General features: G+C 40.8%; 3 protein-coding genes across 5 annotated transcripts in view; 2 read left to right on the top strand and 1 right to left on the bottom strand.

Annotated features, from left to right (window-relative positions):
* LOC145450199 (sodium/calcium exchanger 3-like) overlaps positions 1–20,436 on the top strand; it is a 162,573-nt gene that overhangs the window by 32,124 nt on the left and 110,013 nt on the right. The gene's annotated exons all lie outside the window — the stretch shown is intronic.
* The window catches only part of LOC145450212 (cysteine desulfurase-like), a 191,960-nt gene that overhangs the window by 95,548 nt on the left and 75,976 nt on the right, over positions 1–20,436 (bottom strand). The gene's annotated exons all lie outside the window — the stretch shown is intronic.
* Positions 239–20,145, top strand: LOC145450214 (homeobox protein OTX2-B-like). Of its 2 annotated transcripts, none has more exons than XM_080328721.1 (5): positions 239–425; positions 15,636–15,762; positions 15,873–15,929; positions 16,235–16,386; positions 18,682–20,145. In XM_080328721.1, the coding sequence occupies exons 2-5, from the start codon at positions 15,654–15,656 to the stop codon at positions 19,567–19,569; spliced, it is 1,206 nt and encodes a 401-aa protein (XP_080184847.1). In that variant the 5' UTR covers positions 239–425; positions 15,636–15,653; the 3' UTR covers positions 19,570–20,145. The 2 variants fall into 2 exon arrangements, with proteins under 2 accessions (XP_080184847.1, XP_080184846.1); XM_080328720.1 differs by lacking the exon at positions 239–425 and adding an exon at positions 15,218–15,321.

Raw genomic sequence — 20,436 nt, 5'->3', positions numbered from 1 at the left:
TTCGCATAGACTGCAGTGTACAGTGTTCGGTAGCGGAACATAAAGAATAGGTGCAGGCAAAAAATCAGATTGAGCGAATGGCCTGGTAACAAAAAGAGAGAAAGTATTGGCGAGAGCGCTGTAGAGTAAATAAGCAACTGCGTCGGCGACGGAAGAAAAAAGACGTTGGTGCACCAAAATCGCCATCATAACAAGAAGTGGTCTCAGACTAGATTATCCGAATTTTTCAAGCGATCGTCTTCTGAGTTGGTAAGCGTATAGTGGGGAAAGGATGAAATAGGTTTAGGATTTGATACCTTTTTAGAGCCAACTTAAAGTGAAGGAATAAGCTTACATGTTCTGAGTACTTTACCGCATTAAATCTGATCAACCTTGTCAGATTACGTAGTAAGCAGCCGAAATCAACACAACAAATACCAACACAGGTGAGTGAAATGTAACATTCTCTCAAGTGATAGCGACTTGAGCTATTTTCATTCACGGTCGAATATGTTAGATAGCAATCACACCGTGTAACAAAGAATTTAAGACTTCTAAGTTGTAAACAGTACTGTATACCAGCATGACTTTCGTCATCCGCGAGTGTGTTCTCGACATTTCCGTGTTACAAAATTCTGATAAAAAAATTCTAACTCATGATATCATACTTTCAATTTTCATCTACGAATGATTTCGTCATAGTATGTCAGCAAAATTAGTTATATTATGGAGCGATGACGATATCTGCGAAAAATCAGACCGCGTGAATAAGACCGGAGAGTTGTTTAATTTATCTGTTTCTCAAGTTTTCGGCGTGACATGCGTTTGTTTATGGTACTAGCTCGTACAAACTCGCTTTTTCGCCGCGGGTAGAAGTGTCGCTTTCACTTTTTCCGAGATCGAATCATGTTATCAAGCGACATCGTGTAATTACCTGCTTTGGATTCGTGCAACCAATGCAGAATAACGTAAACTGGTCATTACGCGCTGTTTTCCCAGGTTTTAATTCTAAGGTTAGACAATGAGTAGGTTTTAGATAGAGAATTGCAAAGTATTATGCGGTGTTAAAAGCACAGCTGGGTGCGCTTTCGCTCGATTTTGCATCGGGGCAAAGTTCAAAGACTCAGCGATAAGGCTTTAGGGTATCTGCGGTCTACCCGGATTCTTGGTGCTAACCAGGAAACAACTAGTAGATACCACTAAAGTCTAGGAGGCTGTAGACTTCATAACCTGACGAATGGGAATCCATATTCGTGATTTTGAAATAGCAAAATTACCTCGAAACAACGAAGCTTCAACACCGATTTGATATTATAAATAAATTTGGAGTCGGTCGATCCATCATATTATTTTCCGAATTTTACAATAAATGATATTTTCTTACATAAACTTTTGTGGCATGCACTGCTGATGGCCGATTTTAGACACGTCGGCCATTTCTCGTTCATCACGCCAGATTTATGGTATACGTGTTCGGGAAACATTTGTTCTCTCAATCGTCTTAGATACAAAATGGCGGATCATTATTCTTAGTTTTCATACTGTCGGAAAGATTTTTGTGGCTCAGGCATTCAGGTTGTGATGCATCTTATCCACAAGTAACATTACACCACACAGCGTTCAGTATAGGGTCATGAATCATGTTAGAAGTCCAAGGCTGTCGTTCAAATTCTGATATAGGGCGTTCACTTGTCCGATTATTGCATTCTTAGTCTTCATGATTCCATACACGCATTCATCGAAGTTGCTTCGCAGAAATTTGATTGAACGAATACAATATTGAAGTCGTCAGTAAACAGATTCACGTCATCCAGATCGCGTATTCAAGGAACAACTGTCGTGACGGGGCTTGCCACGAAGATTTCCGAGAAGTGCGACATACCGTTGAAGGACATAATTGCCCGCGACACCCCATCGCGATATTGTTTACTCATACAAAAATTCGTTGTTTATATCGTCTTGTTAGCATACCTGAGAACATATTCGATTCTAATTGATGGAGAAAGAGATAGAACGAGACCACCCATAAACACCGCTCTTTGATATTGGGAATTACGTCGCGAGAGAGCTCGACTCACTTGAAATCTTCGAGCGCTTAGTCAAACCCGTTGAAAAGTCGATGTTTCATGGCAACTAGAAATAAATGTCGAACGCACTTATGCGCTAATCAACAGGATGAGAAGAAGCATGCAAAATTTCTCATTTTTAAACGACCGCTGAAATTCGCTGCATTCAACGATTTATTTAAAACATTCCAAATAAAACACTGCAAAGCCAGCTGCAGCTACTTTTGAGTGCAGAATATCTGTTTGATATATTTTCAAAGCCTAATTTTGACAAGATTTATTATAGTTTATTACATTTAAGATCTATGGTCAACATTTTTCATGCATTGCAGCATCGCTAATTCGAAATAGTAGCATTGATATAGGTATAGCATAGTGCCAATTTGAAATCCAGATAAAAATAAATACCTTTCAATTTGATATGTGAAAATTTCCTTTAGTATCCCGGATATTATAGGACACAATAATAATTGGTACCTATTACAAGATTTTTAGTGACTCAATAACGCTTTGCTTTTATTTGCTTGCATTTCTCTACATTATTTTACCTGGCAAAGCGTTTTAATATATTCACACCGCCGGAAATTAAATTAGATTCTACCAGATATATGACGAGGGACAGTTGTATTTTCAGGTGGAGGTACCGCAACAATATGCAACTCATATTTACCGTACATAAATCTTTTTTGGAATTTTTGATTACAGCCTTCACCTTCAATATAATATGCATATAATAAGCAAGTAAATCATTATACACCAAATGGTTGGCCTAATAGAAAAAACGGTAAAGATCCCAGCATAAATAATATATATATTAACGTGCATATATAATCACTCTCCTTAAAATTGTTCAGCCCTTCATGTTCAACATGATTTGTGGCAAGGAACACAATATGTTTTGTCGTTGCTGTTCGAATATCACTGCTCTCAGCATGGTACATTTAGATGACGTAAGTTAAGTGTCATCCACTAAATCTAGGAATAATTAATACATGTCTTCGTTGAGCCTGATTCTTTTTTATACAATCATGAACTAAGCGGCAGTCCTGTGTTAGCTCACTCCTAATCAGCAAATCATCTGTAATAGAAATGAAAAACAAATACATGTCTAAAATGGCGCGATGCCTTGCAATTATCACGGTATGAAGAAAGCAGTAAATTAACTGTGGATCGCAATTTTATCGACATGAAAATCAATGCGCTATCGTTTCCTTGCATTTCAACAATCAAAAAAACAAACTCTAAAATTAGCTCGCGTTAAAATTATAATTACGACCCAACCTTTTTTCGTTTGGAACACAACCTTCTATTCTTGGCACCTAAATTGCATGATGAGTATGGAAGCAATGGCCACATAATTTATGATGTTATCCGCTATCTGAATCTTTCGTCAGCCAGTTGCGAATTTCAATGACTTCAGTCTGTGTGAGAGATGGATACTCAGTTTGGGTAATGTATAAATTAAATAATGATGGTAACCGAGCCGAATAATGGAGTTTTAAAGATAAAACAAACGTTACTATATAGTCTGTTTCCGCGACATATGGATGGTGATTATTCTGGTGTTGACGTTGGTTACGGACAGACAGACTCATCTGTATTCGGTGAGCAATGCTTGGAATTTTAAATCACCTTCGTGACATACCAACGTCGGTCACTGCGACTCCGATAATCTTGCATTCAATTTACGTTCTTCGTATTCTATACGCCAAAGGGATGTACCATCAAAAGGGAATAGACAGACCGATCATTTACTCAGTTAGTTAGTCGTCGGCAGCGATACATATCCCGCTGCAAAATGTTCAAGATGGCGGTTAGTGATTCCATGTATGCTTGGTCCGTTTAATCGTTGTCGCGGTCTGTGTAACACTGTTGGGGCATTACATAAATTATGTTGGACTCAGCGGTGCAATGCATACAAAATATACGCCGACCATGCTATACTCCGCTGGATAATTGTTGAAAAGAGGCATACGAAATGTGTTACGAGTTAATTTATCCCGTATCTATAGAGAACAGGTATGTAACCAAAGTAATTATTCATGGCATAGCCTAATATACCTAATTTGGGGTGGGATCGCATTACCGCCGACACATCATGTACAAATAGAAATGTACGCGTATAATTGAAGTGTCCCAGTTAGAGTTTTATTTAAAACAAACGGTGTCTTAAAACGCTTTGTTGAAAACATGATTTAAACAGTGTTTTAAACAAAGACCTTTATAAAATAAAAATCCGTTTTTTTAAGTTGGTAAATTATGCCATAATAGTGTAAATACTTTCCAATAAACACGTTGTATGAGCCTACGGACAATTAACACCCGATATAGCTGACGTATATCTACGTGGGGAGGTTGGAACCCTCAAAATAGTCGGTTCATAAGCATTAGTACAGGTATTTCGTCAAAAGAGCTATATTTACCCTACATTTTCAATTGTCAATATTCACTATGACGTCACAATTGAATATTCGTGACGTCATGGCTCGAAAAAAAATAAAAAAAACAGGTTTTAAACAAGGGCCTTGTTTTAAAAATGTTTGTTTTAAATTGATTTCTGTTTTAAATGCAACCCTAGCCCAAGTCCACTGGTCGCATGCACCTCTCACAAATCTATCGCAAACCAATCATTATTATAAGATCAATTCAGGTATACATTCGTGGGCGTAATCGCTATGGGGTAACGGCAGGAAACGAATTTTTTATATTAGCTTTTACGACCAAATGCGTAATTCCGGGCATTATAGCGCCATGAATATCACGACACCATATTGAATATGTGATTTGTACGTATCGTTAAACTTCTTCCTCAAGAAAAATTAGGGTGATCTGTAATTGTGAAAATGTGACAAGACAATATTATACTGTGCAAGTGGTGGTTGTATTTAATTTTTTTCAGATTAGGTGTCACATAAAGTTATGCCATGAAGTGTCTGGAAAATCCTTTGATGATATTTCTTCTGAAAACCTTTTAACAATGATTTCAGTAATTTAGGTGAGTTTCGTAACATCCTATAGGTAGACCCTTGTATTATAGCTAATATATCGAGCACGTAGATTTTTAACTTTACCCTGACAATGGTGTCGGTGTCCTTTGTACTCTCGTTAGTACCCCAAGTGGGTGGAGATAAACGCCCATGGTATTTGAAGTAATATTTAATGTTGCGAACTACGTAATTCACTCTTGTTTTGTGTTAGCTAGTGTAGAAATTCCATTTCGGCCATGATATGATAGATATAATGCATCGTCGGTTGGTACTTATTTCAAGTTGGAGAAAATCAGCTGGTGAAAAAATTTGAAATTCCTGCATGACGGATGATGGTCTCCATTTATGCGCGATTGCTGTTAAGTGCGAGAAAGTAAAGGCAGTTGATATTCAATACTTTCGGCGCACCAAAGCATTTCTGCCATTAAGAATGAGCTCAATTTAGTGGAAAATTAGTCTGTTTCCCGGGCGAAAATAATGTTCGTACGTTCCGGGTTTGAAGGCCTCGTCCGAAATTATGTTTTCGTCAACAGAGACGCGCGTTCTTTCAACATTTGATGACGATAAAAACATTGCACCCGATGATATATCCGGCCTGTTGCAAATCACGCTTTCTTGTTGATATTATTGCGCAGCCATCGGGAATGGCAATCGCATAAATTACCTTGCACACCTCAGTGACTGTTAAATATTTGCCCGTATTTACCATGACCCTGATTTCGACGAGTGCTTTTCGCGGAATCATGAGCATTTTAATAAATGTATTGTACTGTGAAAAAAATCAACGCGCGTCCAAGAAACGTTATCGCCACGCTAGAGAACAGCTTTGCTCATAAAATTCATTCAGCGTAACCCTTGAAACTGACTTCCCTCGAAATAACACGGGTCGCCCACTTGAAACTCTCATATATTCTCGACCGCTTTTGTATCCTTATTCTCTTCGGTCCATTTTCGCGGAGCGAGATTGTCATGAGCGTATCGGGCGCAGTTCTCCCAGGCTGTCGCGGAGATACGAGGCAATCCATCATAATTAATCAGGTCCCAGGCTGGAAGTGACAGGATACTAACAGATCCCGCCATTGAGATACGGCTGCGTAGCGGTACGCGAGAGAGAAATACGCCCGTACCCCGTCTCATATATCATACTTTACGTAGCACGCGTTCGATGTCACTTAAACTTATACCCGTTTAGTGTTAATCATATTGATGAAATACAGTGTCCTCTAGTACGTTGCGAGCTAATTTCGCGGGGAATCTTTCAATCAAAACAGGGTACGCATCTAAAATGGATGATTGTTAAAGAATTCACTTTTGCGGTTTAGAGGTTACCTTTGATTCCTACCCCCTTTAGTTTACGCTTGGTTGATTCACAAATATTCTCGCAACGCAAAAGGAGGTGTCTTAGAATTGACATGCTCTGTTAGTCTAGACGTGGATGCTAGGTTAGTGTTGAGTTGAAAAAATTAGTAAATGGAAGATGGCGAGAACCTAAGTGATTGACTAAACGTATCTAGAGAATTCTCAAAACGAGAACGTCTCCCACTATACAGCGTTGGCCGACCCGCTGCTCATTCCGAGAGGGGCTCTTGACTAGGCAGCTTTGCGTAGTGTAAGCCTTACTTAATTAAAATCAGTGAATCGATTCCTTTGCAAAGGGCCCCGTCGGGTGTACCAACTCAGATCATGACGTCAGACATATTTCAACTTGAACTCTGATACTGCGGTTTTGTTTTGCAAGCGTACGTTTATTTAGGCTTATTCACGCTGACATCTGCGAGAAAGGCTTGTATAAATTTCGATAAACAGTTAACAAATACTCTGTACTAAGTGTCGTCAAATTTATAAATTTAGTAGCCATAGGGCAAAGTGCTCGTTACGATAAATGAGACCTTTCTCTCTAACTGTAAATTGATTCTAGCATTCACGTTTGACTGGTACGCCTAATACATCTGCAATGTATTATAGTTAGAAGTTGTTCCGAGTAGACAGAATGGATGATGTGTTATTTAGTTGCAAATAGAAAATTGCGTTGTTTTTGCTCCACCCATAGCTCCGGTGAGTATATAAGTTTTTACCCCGTGTATGATACTAGCTATTCGTAATAACCGTATCGATTGCGGGCATACCATGTCTGGAGTGGCGTAGGGGTGATAATACAAAATGGTGGTGCAACAATATTTGATATATCAAGTAATTTATTGTACGGTGTATTTATTAATCATCACGTGAATCAGAAGTACTAACATTTCAGGAAAAACCACATGTAGTTAGATTTCGGAAGTCGCAACTTTCGAACACTTGGATATTTTTGTGACTATTATATTATTTTGTATATGGTTATAGCGTACCTTACACTGTATTAGGTCGTATTCAATTAGAACACTGGATGTGCCTATCTGTGAAAGAAACCGGTCTATAGAACTACGTTAAAATTCAACCATGAGCCTTCCATTGCATACGTTGGATAAACAAAATGGCTTCCGTCTTCGGGACAATGTGCCGTGCTCGCTTGACCATCGTATAATAATCTCCCTTCACGGCAATACAGGTGTATCCACATTACACTATAATGAATCTAGAAGAAGCTTTTACCTTTGTATTGCCCGGCGGAAGTTTTATTCAAAGCGTATATCACGTTCATCATCAAGACAGCATTTATGCTGTATAGTTGAAGTTATGAAATCCCGTTCTATTATTTATACAGTTGTCGTTTCTACAATACAACAGTGGATGCGTGTTGAATTCGTTTATTACGAGGTAGTGTACCATTTTAGGCGACTTCGATTCTATCACGGTGGGCGACACTCGATTGTTAAGATGAAAAGAAAACAGTATAAACAAAATTAGGCAATCGTGTTCGCTCTATATCTCCCTCGATTATCTGTGTGTAGTGTAAATTCCCACTTATCGAGTCGTTCAAAAACAATCCTTATCATAAACTCTTCTGATCCTGCTAGTTTGGTGCAATGTATCAGCTTACTCCTTTCGGCTTTTTGGTGCGGGTTATGGTATTTCGGAATATACAGGAACAAAATGATGACAGAATATTGGTTGCTTGATGCGTAATATTGTTAGAGAATATGCAGCTTGTCATTGCATAGAAGCTTCTTACTCATCATTCGACACCTTGTAACTTTTTCGAATCGGGTTTTCGTAATGATTTACACAAAATCAACATAATATTCATTATTGATGTTCACGGTTAAATTTCGGATTCTAACCTTTATTACAGCTTTTGAGGTCGTGAAGTAAAAAAATGGACAATGCGATTCTGTTTGGCGAATCTCAGATATTACTGCGAAAATCATCTTTCTCTTCTGGAGTAGAGAAACTTATAAATGATAGCTGCGTATAAGTAACCGCCGGGTTAGTGTCTCCTTGCGGTTTGAAATGTAATGTTACCATTGTCGGAATCTCAAGTGATATTATGAGCTAGTACAAGGTTGAATTATAACCTCTGCAAATTAATTACCTTAGAAACAGCAATCTGTGCCATAAAATCTTGTACTAATTGCATTTACCGAATCATACAAGCTAGGATGCAACTGCTCTGTGACTGTATTCAATAAAGAATGTTCAGCGGCTTCGCCTACTGTGAAATATTCATTGTAACCCTTGGAGATGCTGAACGCTTTGATGCAAGATAATTACCAACACAATAATTGCCCGTTCGATTCATTCATAGCACGTTACGAATTTCGATGCATTCAGCTCTTCGCTAAAGGATAAAATAGGTTGCTTGTATTACGTCACAAAAATTATGCTACATAATTTGTGATTCCGTCGAGGTACCAAGTGCATGACATGTTACACGCAGCATGTGATTTTAATTGAATGTTATTGGAATCATAATGGCTTTCGAGAGTTCGATATTCCATCAGATCATTGCAGTTGTGAAGTGATTCGTTTGTGCTAAACCATCGGTATGTAATTCATTTAACCCATAGAGGAAAACCTAGGAAATGTACACATTTAGATTTTTTCCTTATATTAGTGCAATGTTTAAGGCGTTTAGTTTGTCGCCCGTTCTCAAATACTTTCATATTCAATCTTAACGGTCGTATATGAAATATTATAATATAAATAATATAAAATAATTATCGATCTATCGACGTATAATCAATTGGAAAAGAGTTGATATTTATACATTGCTTTCGAGACATTGTATCCCTTTTTTGGCGTATTTATAAGTTGCCAAGTACGGGCGATAAAATAGAATCTGAAGTTTTTGTCATTGTCAACTATAATCCAAAACTCAGAAGCTCTGTAGCACGTGTCTAATTCCTAGCGATCAAGTCAAACATTCCCTGTCTGTCATCGTAACTTTACCCAGCCTATGGGAGACACGAAACGAATTTAATCCTAGGGTGGTATACGAGATTTGGATTTAACAACAATTTCTTCTCACCCTACATTTTACGCCAAACTTACCCTGTCCGTGTCGAACACTATCCACTCGTGCGATCACTTGAAACGAAACACTTGTCATCATACCAAATTGACAGCGCAGTTCCATTTCTATATGACTTTATCAGACCGACAACTGTTACAAGATGCCACCACTCCCATGTTTATCATGCAGAACTATTAATAACGATATGGAAAAGAAATTATCGTCGATGGTGCGCCAGATATGTTGTCAACAAATTATTACCAGTCGCAATATATTATTATTTTGGGTCCAGTTATATGAAGCGTATGGCATTAATTTCTTTTAAAACTTTCCTGGTCAATTTAAAGAACGTTTACAGATTTCGTTGTCAAATATGTCAGTACTTATATCACATGAAGAAGAAGAGGTGCGGTGAACCTGCTCAGCACTCAATAAGCAGTGCTTGACCGCCTATGCTTATCCATCATCGTACACCATATAAGCTACCATTGCTTAGTGTGTAATTATTTAAACTTGTATTGATCCGCTCTGATAATAATCATATATTGTGCAGCAGAACGATATAAGAGAATCTCTCGTACGATTCCGTATCCAGGCTGCATCACCATTAATCTACTTTTGATTCGATGTGAAAGTACTGTAAACCACGATATTGTTAAAGTGACGGAAAACAGCTGTTAATTGATTGACCATTTGATATCGATTACATGCAACTGACTACGCGGTTATGGGAACACGATTGAAGTTTAAAAAATCTAGTGTGCAATTTGACAGGTATATAGTAAATTTTACAGTCTGCCATCCTCCATCTCAGTGCCTCTAGCACGCCGAGGGCGATGGGTTGATTGAACGCCGCGATGTTTCCTGATCGGACCGAAGAAGTTCGACTCATTCTTTGGCTCACATTTACCATATACTGTAATGTCAGTAACTTGAAAATGTGGCATTTCACGGAACGATACATATCCAAATAAAATGCGGTGCTGGTCAAATCTCGCCGCCATTTTGTATCGCGCAGTCTTAATTCAAGGAATGTATCTTCGTGACACTGCCAATATACTTCAATATTATGTTAATTAAAGTTACTTGCCGCTCATATCTCCATCCTCTCCATCTACCTTATTTCAGCTTGGCATTGTTTAAACGTAAAAATTAAAAGGGCCTACTTTCAGCGCAATCCGCCTGTAATCCATATCGCCAGCCTCATGCAGCTACGTTAATCCTAGCGTTGAAGCTAACTAAAACCGAGGAAATTCCCTTCCCAGGTACCATTTGCAAACATCAGATTAAACACTGTCGTCTTCAAAACCAGACCGCGGTCCTAGTAGAACTAATTGGCAGCGAATTTCATTCTGGCGATTACGACGAAGAAGAGACCGTGAATGTTCTCCATGAATAGAAATTGATTACCTATGTAAACAGCGACCATCAGTGTTCCAACACAGGCATTTGATTTGAGTTGCGTTACCAAGAACATAGCGAGCCTTTAAACAACACATAACTGCGTTGCATTCGTTGCTATCATTATCAGAAGTTGAGAACCTCCTCTTTATAACATATTGAGGCCTAATTTTACGTTGCGATTCTTGGAATGGTAACTGTGGAAGCTCGCTTCTTACATCCTACGCAGTGCTTTGAAAATCCATACCTACCATATCGTTGACATTGTAATGTGATATATATGCTTGGAAATTGTTCTGTCGATTTCTGTCTATTTAATTTGAAATCGTAGTTTCGCGTTCCGTGTAAAACTCGTGAATAATTGATGCAGGCTAAATTACCGATGATCGACAAAGACAATAGAGCAATGGCAATTCACGACCTCGGAATTGTCCAACCAAACAAGTCAATCATTTTACGGGGTTCGATACTATACTGTATTGGTTTATCTATAATGTCGCGATTGGAGCTATGCAGTATTATATCGTAGTTTCTGCCCTCCATGTCGTGACAATATACGAGTGATTCACCCCACGATAAATAGTAAAAATGTACATTTCCGTTGAAACGGTGTGAAGTGGATGTAGAATTGCTTCCTGTAGCCCACTTATAACGAGCACACTCCAGCCAAAACTAGTATGCTACAGAAAAGCAGGTCATCAGTTCTGCTCCGGCACATTCTCCGATACCGGTTACTGTAACATAGTGTAACAAAGACTTGGGAAATGGCAGCACACTGCGCACAGCCATGCCAGAATCAATTTATAAATGAAACTTGACTCGCGTGTCATCTTCAGAGGAAGATCCAGGTCGCTGGCCGGACAGGAGGGAATTCATGCCTCCGTGTGTCAAAGTTACACCCAATTTAAACCGAATTTTTTCGCGTTTCATCCACGCCGTCAGTTTTCTAATTTTGTGGCTAGATGTTAAGTTGAACGTACAACGCTTCTTCTGTAGCACCTTGTTCGTGTAGCCGTACCAACGCCTTTTAGCCGTAAACTTACAAGTTGGCAAGCAACCGCTCCTTGTTTCATAGCCTGCGGTATCCTACAAAGATGTGTTCACGTATATTGATATAGGCCAAGACTAACAGCAGGTTGCCTGCAGCTGAGTCCAAAACTGTTGTAAGTAAACTATGCGATTTCTAACCAAGTCCGAACTTAGCCGTTCGCGCAGTACTGGTAGCGGTTTTCGTTGTCTATCAAATGTTTAGTGGCTTGTTCATCAAGATAGTTTACAGGATAATCCCGTATTTAAGAGGTTCAGATGTGTCGATAATGTTAGATTCGTTTCGCAGTAAACAAGCGACAAAAAGATCTCTGAGATCATCGTTTTGATATAAAGCTTAGCGACCGGGTTCGCATGCGAAACATGAAGATATTAGAATTTGCGTGCATCTGATCCCTAACTCATAAGCGAGGCCTGAAATCTAGAGTTAACCGTCCGAGAACACTGATTTATTACAACTGTTGCGACAGAATACCTTCGATTTGTATACGTTGTACACTATAGCATCTGATCTGAAAAATGTCTGTCAACTTCGATGAGTATTGTACGCGGACACTGGGAACTGTTCCGGTCCGGTACGATTCAAATTTATCGTAATTTATGCGACATATTGTTTTCGCAACATATCGTACCGTACCGATAGGGTAAAACATTCGCACCCTAATCTCGTCCGTTCATCGTAACATGGAATGCACTTTGGGTTAACCGAGCACATTGTCCAGGATGTAGTAGCAGGGTGACATAAAATTTCGGATGGATATCAACTTCATCAGGTAAAAGCCTTAGAGACTAATTACGTAGTAATATACTATCGACGTAAATTAGCAAAACATGAATATATCGTTATATGCAGTGGCGCAGTTAGGGACGGGAATGCGGCCGTAGCCCTGCAGATTTTCGACTTGTTGATTTGGATGGAATGGTTATTCATGGCATCACGTCATCGTTAAAAAATATCTAGCTCCCACATTTTTTTTTCATTCTGGCTGTATCATGGCCTTGTGTATCGATGTGTATTCAGCATATAACATGGATCTCGTGTGGAAATGTCATGTTATTACTGCGAAAGAGGCTATATCGTAGCTATATACCAGAAGAACGAGGTGGATTGTAGCCTAATTTATAAGATTCCACATCACGCTTCCGATTATCTGAATAAGGAGCATTCCGTACCGCACCAATTCCCTGGCTATGGACAAGATTCCCAGCTAATTCTAGCTAATTGACTGTCCCTGATTCAGCTCTCTGCACGACGACATATTACGCAAATTGACGTCACTATGCAAATGCCACGCCGGTACGACGTCGATCCTCAACGATCCACATCTATGGTTTGCTTTATATCTTCATTCCACAGTGAACTGGCATGTAAATGTATGGGCTTGAGGCGAACGACGGTCACAATTCCTCAGATGCTTACCTACCCCCGTAGGAGAGAATTCAGACAAAATCATTATTGTAGTAGCACTTTCGATAAAGGATCCACAAAAATATTGCACGACTATCAAAAGTGTATTGTAATTAGTTCGTACGCTTAGTTACTGCTGCAGCATGTGTTTCCGATTCGGGCACGCGACCTGCGAAACATCGCACCCTTATCTTGCAATCATAGTGTGCCTCAGCGGAAAGGACGCCTTCTGTTTAGCCCCCGACGTGATAGGCTGATAACGATAGGCATTGCAGTCTAGTCTGTAATTTTCGCACTATTATGCTTCCGCTGTAACCTTCATCCAATGCTTTCGCCTGATGGCCAAAGCCTACCTTATTGTAAGAATTGTCCCATCATTGTGTTGTAAGTTGTATCGGATGGACTATAACAATAACTGCATTTGTCAAGTTCTCTGTGTCGTGTTATGGTTGTTTAGTAGGAGTCGAGGCGTCTTGGTAAATCACGTTTATAAAACAAATTAAATGACTGGACACTGGCAAAGAGTTTATTTTCCTTCTGACGGCAGGTTTTGAAGCAGGATGAAGTAATCAGACCGCCGCCATTGTGGGGAAGTTTCACGTCGCGATGACAAATATATTAACAGCGCATACAAGCAAGTTATCACTGCGGTGCAGACCACCCTGTTCTTGCTAATGCGACAATACAATATTTGTCCAGAGATGTCTAAGCTTACTGCGGCACGTTAATTACTTCGGATCATACAGGTATGCCGGTGATTGTAAACCGCCTTATCACGGCATTGCAATCATCGTGCTACAACCATCCTCCTCGCCTGTATATTTACATACTCGTGGATGTTCGTACGTAAAGATACGAATTTGAATCGTAATTCCGCATCATCGCGTATTGTAGATTTTTTGTGACAGCTTGGCGGCTGCAAGGGATGATAATTTTCATTGATATCGTAGCTTTTTTTATCCAGAGCCTTTGAGATCGTGTGAACTATTCAACAAGTGTTTGTCCTCAGTTGTTTCGTTAATCTGACATTTTGCTTCGAGAAAGATGCAAATGAGGCTTATGATATACGCGCTGGCGCCAACGATCAGCCCTCCCCAATTTTAGTCCATGTACGCGGCCCTATTCTATGGCTTTAACTGCAGTATGTCGCATAATATTGAAAACAAGCACGTGCGGACGTACGCGTTTTGATTAATCCTACAATAGGAGTAGAATAATAATGGTCGACTTTAGTTCTACTTGGAATAATAAAAATCCCCATTACAAATGAATATGGGTTATGGGCTTTGTTCTCTCATATGCACCTGCTACCGGCGCGCGTTACTGGAATGATAGGAGCACAATCAAATGCGAACCACCGGCGGGGTTAATTAGTCTCCGCAGTTTTCAAGTCCGAGCTCACCGACAGATCTGTGCGAACAGACTTATCTTTTTTCTCCGTCTCCAAGCTCTCTCTTCTCCCTTTTGCGATTCGCACTTCGTCCCTGACGTGAAGAATTCAATCATATAAAACCAAGTGCAAATTAAAGACGTAGCGTCAGATGAAATTGGAATCTTGCTGAAAGCAGAGGATTAAATTCGGTAAACCGTCTCGGCTTAGCGACAGTGTAGGTTTAGTTGCGAGCTTTGAGGCAGCATATACCCGCTATGAATGAGTACGGCGTCGCCAAGTTTATCTACTGTGCCTTCATTGGCTTAACCCGGTCAAGTGTTCAGCTTCGTATCCCAGTTTTTATCCTACCATTCATAGATTATGTTACAGTACTTGAGCGAAGGTTTTTGCGGGGTTTAGGGTTTCTGAGCTCCTTATATCCTAGGATAATCTAATCGGATATATCGGTGATAACTGGATTCCATCAGGTGGCGTTATCCGGTTCTATCGGATTTGCGGCACAATGCCATGAAACCAGAACTCAGTATACATTTGTTTTTCCAGGCAAAAGTTATCTAGAATATAGTAATATATTTATTCTCTTTTGCCGCTTGTATTTGGAGGGAGTAAAATCAATCCGGCCACAGCAGCGTAAGGAGTTATCTGAGGTAATTCTTTTAATTTGTCAGAACAACTGGTGGGATGACACTTACAAAATACACGGCGGACAGTCTTTCGATGTGATAATTAACCCCACGAAATTTGTATTTCAATTTTCAATGATTTGTTTACATAAGAGGCAGACGCATGCAAGACCGATGTTAATTCATTCCGTTTGCAAGACGGTAAGCCAATCTGCCATATGCCATTTTTAATGGATTGATTATTACCTACTTGGTACTCTCGTTGCAAGGTGCTCCGAGATTTGTTATCGTTATGCACTGCCGGCTTGTTAGCTGATGTTGAACCTTTGTTGTTGCAGATTGGGAATTGGTAAATTATGTCGTACCACCTCAAATCTTCGCATTATGCTATGAACAGTCTCGGAATCGGGCATGATATGAACCTGATCCATCCCGGAGTTACCTATCCTGACTGCTATTTTCAAAGTGAGTGTTGGGTAATGTGGGAACGTGCGTACATTGTACACATGGCTTGAGTGCAACCGACTTATAGCAGGTTTTGTTTTCCGCTGTTTCTGAACTCTAATTTTTCGCAGGGCTTCAAGTTCATCAAGGACATAAAAATATGCCGTTTGGAGCACCGCCAGTATACAGTAAGGACCAATATCTGCATCTTATTTTGTCATGTTGGCCCTTTGTCAATGCGCTCTGAAGTAAATCAGGACTTGTGCTTTAAAGGAAGTGGTGTATTCGTAGTAGTCTGATGATAGAGACGCTCCTGCCGGAGTCAATAATGTCTTAAAACAGTTTATGATGTCATTTCTGTTGCAATACAACAATGATGATCTCTTCAAATTATTTCCTCTGTGTTGGTAGGATTGCTATTAAACTTGTGTACAACTGTACATATTTATTTTCACCGGCCCCTTTTCTCCGGTAACCTGTGTACTGAATTTAGGTACCTCCCGAAAACAGAGACGGGAACGCACCACGTTCACACGGGGACAACTCGATGTGTTAGAAGCACTTTTCGCGAAGACCAGATATCCGGATATTTTCATGAGAGAAGAGGTAGCAATCAAAATCAATCTTCCCGAATCAAGGGTACAGGTGAGAAAAGAATGAAAAAGCAGCGGTTACGGTGACGAATGATTTCATCTAACAACACAACAATAGAAATAGATATAATTATGTAAATTAGGTGGCCCTTAGTTTGGTGCGCTACTTGGAAATCTTGACCTTCAGCGTTACAGGCGAGGCGCAGCATATTACCTCACGGCTGGATGGCGGTCCGTGGTAATCAGTTAGCAGTAGCTGCGCGTTACGCTCGCTTGAGCGTGGATCAGCAGTTCGCTGTGTGTACACATCGGAACTGCGTATTGCAGTATTACAAGATCGAAATTACTACACGAAAAATTATCATACTTAATACACGAGTACTTAGCAATCAGAAATTCACACAGATACGCGCAACCGGTAATTGCCTTTTCTAAAATCCATTGTTTCAGCCGGCGCGTGCCATCAGCTGGGAAAGTTAATTGCGCGCTAAATTACTTTCTTGGAAAACGTTTGAATACCTATCCGCGCAAATACGTGTTGGGTATATTGCGGCATTGCGCAGTGATTTTCGAATTGCCCCTTGGCTTCTCAACTCGGTGGCAACCTCGTTGGCTTTCGTATAATTTGCAAACTGTTAGCTACTAGTTAACTACTTGTCCTATTGCGCTGACAATGAAGCGTCTACCTGGTTTATTTCACTGTTTATTCCATCAGCTGTTTCGAAAGTAGAATACTTTCACCGCACTGGATTTTGTGCTGCCTATAGAGAAGCCGAGAACGTCTTGACCGGCACTTCGTATCAATAAGCAAGTAGACACTCATCTTGTTTGCAATCCATTTACTGTAAAAACAAAACTACCACTGTCCCGAATTTTTTAGATATCCACACATTCCACACACACGGTTCCAGGTGTTCGACCACTTGTTTTTTGTTCTGTAACTTATTGCGCAAACTTGATTTTCCGTCACGCAAACCGTGCTGTGGCGTCTTTCAGTATAGATGGCCATATCTAACGACGCCAAGCGTGTAGCGTCTCCCACTTTATATACGTCCAGCATTACCGGAGAAGTCAGGGTTGCTGGCGGTTTACGTTACGGATATGAGACGTGTGGCAATATATCATATGTGAAATGAAGGCGTACTTGCAAATATTCCTTTTGTGCAAGAGCATGTCTTTTCGCAATAAAAAAGGCTATTTGCTGCATCGCCAGTTTTCGAGAGTAGCGAACAACAAATGTATTGCGCACATTCGTGAATGCTTTATGAAACAGCCAGCCGTATACTAAGCCGCGTCTGATTCTGTTCAGATCAATTAATAGTAATTAGGGCGTCTCCAACCGAGGCGAAAACACAAACACCTCATGTTTTTACAAGGTATAAGAACTTGTTTGCTTTATTGCGTAGTACTTTGCTTTGGAAGTCACCCTGATAACGGGCACTAATTACCGATTCAAATCTGGTCGCTGGTAACAATAGACGCTGTAACTGCGTCGTGCCGATGGTTCGATAATGGTGGCTCATGAATAAAAGTCTTGCCGCATGTAATAAGTACGTATACGCGAATAAGCGAATTCTTCATCGGTAGGGAACAGTATTGTACTAGTGACATGTCTTGACTTTTGGTTGTTAAAGTCTATATAACATAACATGGTTGTAGGACGATACGGTTGGATGTGACTTGATTTTGTGATAGCTGTCATCGCAAGACAGAATTTCGTGATTCACTGTTTAATGTCTTCATGTGCGGAGCGAAAGGTAAAGATACACCTTGTTTCAATGCTCTATATTTTAGGGTTACCATATGTCCTCCGAGGACGGCTAAATAATATCCTCCTTTTTGGAGTCAGCACCACAAGATTCCCAGTACAAATTTTAGAATCGGCAGTTTTCTTGTCCGGGAATCTGACTTTTATGATTTGTAAAAGTGTCATCCTTCCGGATTCCAAAAGATGGTAACCCTATTATATTTTAGCACAAAACCTCGCACAATTAACACGATATCATTCATGTGCAAGTTCGTTTTTCCGTTCGCCATTTGTTTTGCTGTCCAACGCACCATAGTGCGAACATTCTAATACAGTTTTTTGCACCGTAGTGTATAGTATGGGACAGTAGCTACATCACGATATTTTGCAAACATGCGATCTATTACACTGAGTATAAACAGTATAATATAAATAGCTTGTTTGTCCGCCATTTTTTGTCAACGGGTGATCGTTCTAACTACAAGGGATAGGTGTTGCGCGTATAGTTACACTGATTAGTTATATCAAAACTATTCGGTCGCTATAATGTGTCACTACAAATTGCGATTTGCTTATATTTATTCTTATATTGTACGACAGGTATGGTTCAAAAATCGACGCGCGAAATGCAGGCAGCAGCAACAGCAACAGAACCAAAAGCAGAGCAGCAAAACCGGCAGCACCTCGTCGACCCCCAGCTCCGGAACGTCAAACACAACCTGCGCCAACTCGTCGTCAAAGAAAAAGACGCCACCAACAACGCCAACTACCGGAAGCGAATCGGAACAGTCTTCAAATAACCCCGCCAGTGTCAGCCCTTCATTCCAACCCCAAACTCAACCACAAATCAAGAGCTCGCCTTCGCCGGTGAACTCCCCGTCTGAGACGCTGAATCACCTCGCCTCAAATCAAGGGCAAATGTCGTCCCTACCTTCGCAAGCTTCCGCGCAAAACAGCGCACACAGTAGTACCGGTAATGTCAACATATGGAGTCCGGCTCCAATATCGCCAGGTGCGAGCAGCGATAGCGCTGGTGGACATGGAGGATCAATGTCCTCTTTGAGCGGAATACCACCAGTGTCCAACTCAACACTGATGCCTTACGGTAGCAATACTCATTCGTCATACGGCTTGCCTACAAACGCCCAAGTCTCATCTGCCGGGTATTCGCAAGCCTACCCTCCTCCGCAGTCTTATTTCGGTCATATGGACCCCTCGTACCTACCCTCCATGCAGTTTCCGTCAGCGGCAAGCCACGGAGTAAGCGCAGCGGCCATGGCATCTCAACATCATTCCAACCTACACCACGCCACCAACAGCGGTCATCACGGAGGCTCGCAGGCCACGCCGTCGCACGCTCAGTTCATGTCGCAGAGCGCGTACGCGTATCAGCACCACGTCGCCGGCGGTATCAACGGGTACTCTGGTGCCAACGACTGCGGTGATTACAAAGACCCGTCCAATCCTTGGAAATTTCAAGTACTGTGAGCTGAGCTTGTTCCGCGCGTCAGGACGCAGTGAGACGGATGCCGCGCGCGCTGAGACTCTGTGGCCGCTTAGATGAGCGTTACGATCAAAGTCTTTCGACGGGGACTCAAGATATTCGCCCGAGAGTGCGAAAATTGTCGCGCCCGTCGGCGGAGCGCTGCGACAGCAGGACATTTCAAGGTTCAACCTCGAGTACAGTGTTTTACGAAATTGAAGTTACTGATTTATATCCCAAGAGCGCGGCTGCCAAGTCAAACAGATTACATTTCCTCCGAATAAGTCACACAATTCCATGTCACGCGATCGATTTTGCTCGACGCGGAACTGTTCGTTACACTTACGCGTCTACGACTTGCTATTATTTCATATCGGAAATATTGTCAGTGGCAAATTTTAGGCTTAATAATCTTTTTACTAATATACGTGACGTTGAATATTTCCTATCTTGGTTTTCTCTTTGTTTATTTCTTTCAAAAAATTTTGCGAAAGACAGTATCCCTCACGTGCATTGTGTATTAATAAACCGTAGTACTTGTGTGGTTAGATGGCATGCAATTACAGACAGGCAAATATGAATGCTGACTGCGATTCGTGTAGTTTAGAAGGTCGTACGATGTTCCAGTGTAGTCGGGGCTGAATGTAGCCCAAGTTAATATCGTGAGATCTAACGCGAAAGATAAGTTCTGGATCTTCCGGCCTCTCCATCGGTCATGGGTTCGATGCCCCTTCAAGTCATGTAAAACTGGTATCCATTGCCTCGCCGCTTGCCGTTAGGTAGGCCTACTCCGGGATGGCTTGAATAGGACAAGTCGTGATGATCGTACTCGTTAAACTTGCGATTCGCATATCTATTGCCGAAGCATCTCA

Source organism: Botryllus schlosseri, chromosome 11, assembly GCF_051294905.1.
Source record: "Botryllus schlosseri isolate E-star chromosome 11, Bs_hap1, whole genome shotgun sequence".
In the NCBI taxonomy this organism is placed as follows: Eukaryota; Metazoa; Chordata; class Ascidiacea; order Stolidobranchia; family Styelidae; genus Botryllus; species Botryllus schlosseri.
This window is presented reverse-complemented; position numbering and strand designations above follow the sequence as displayed.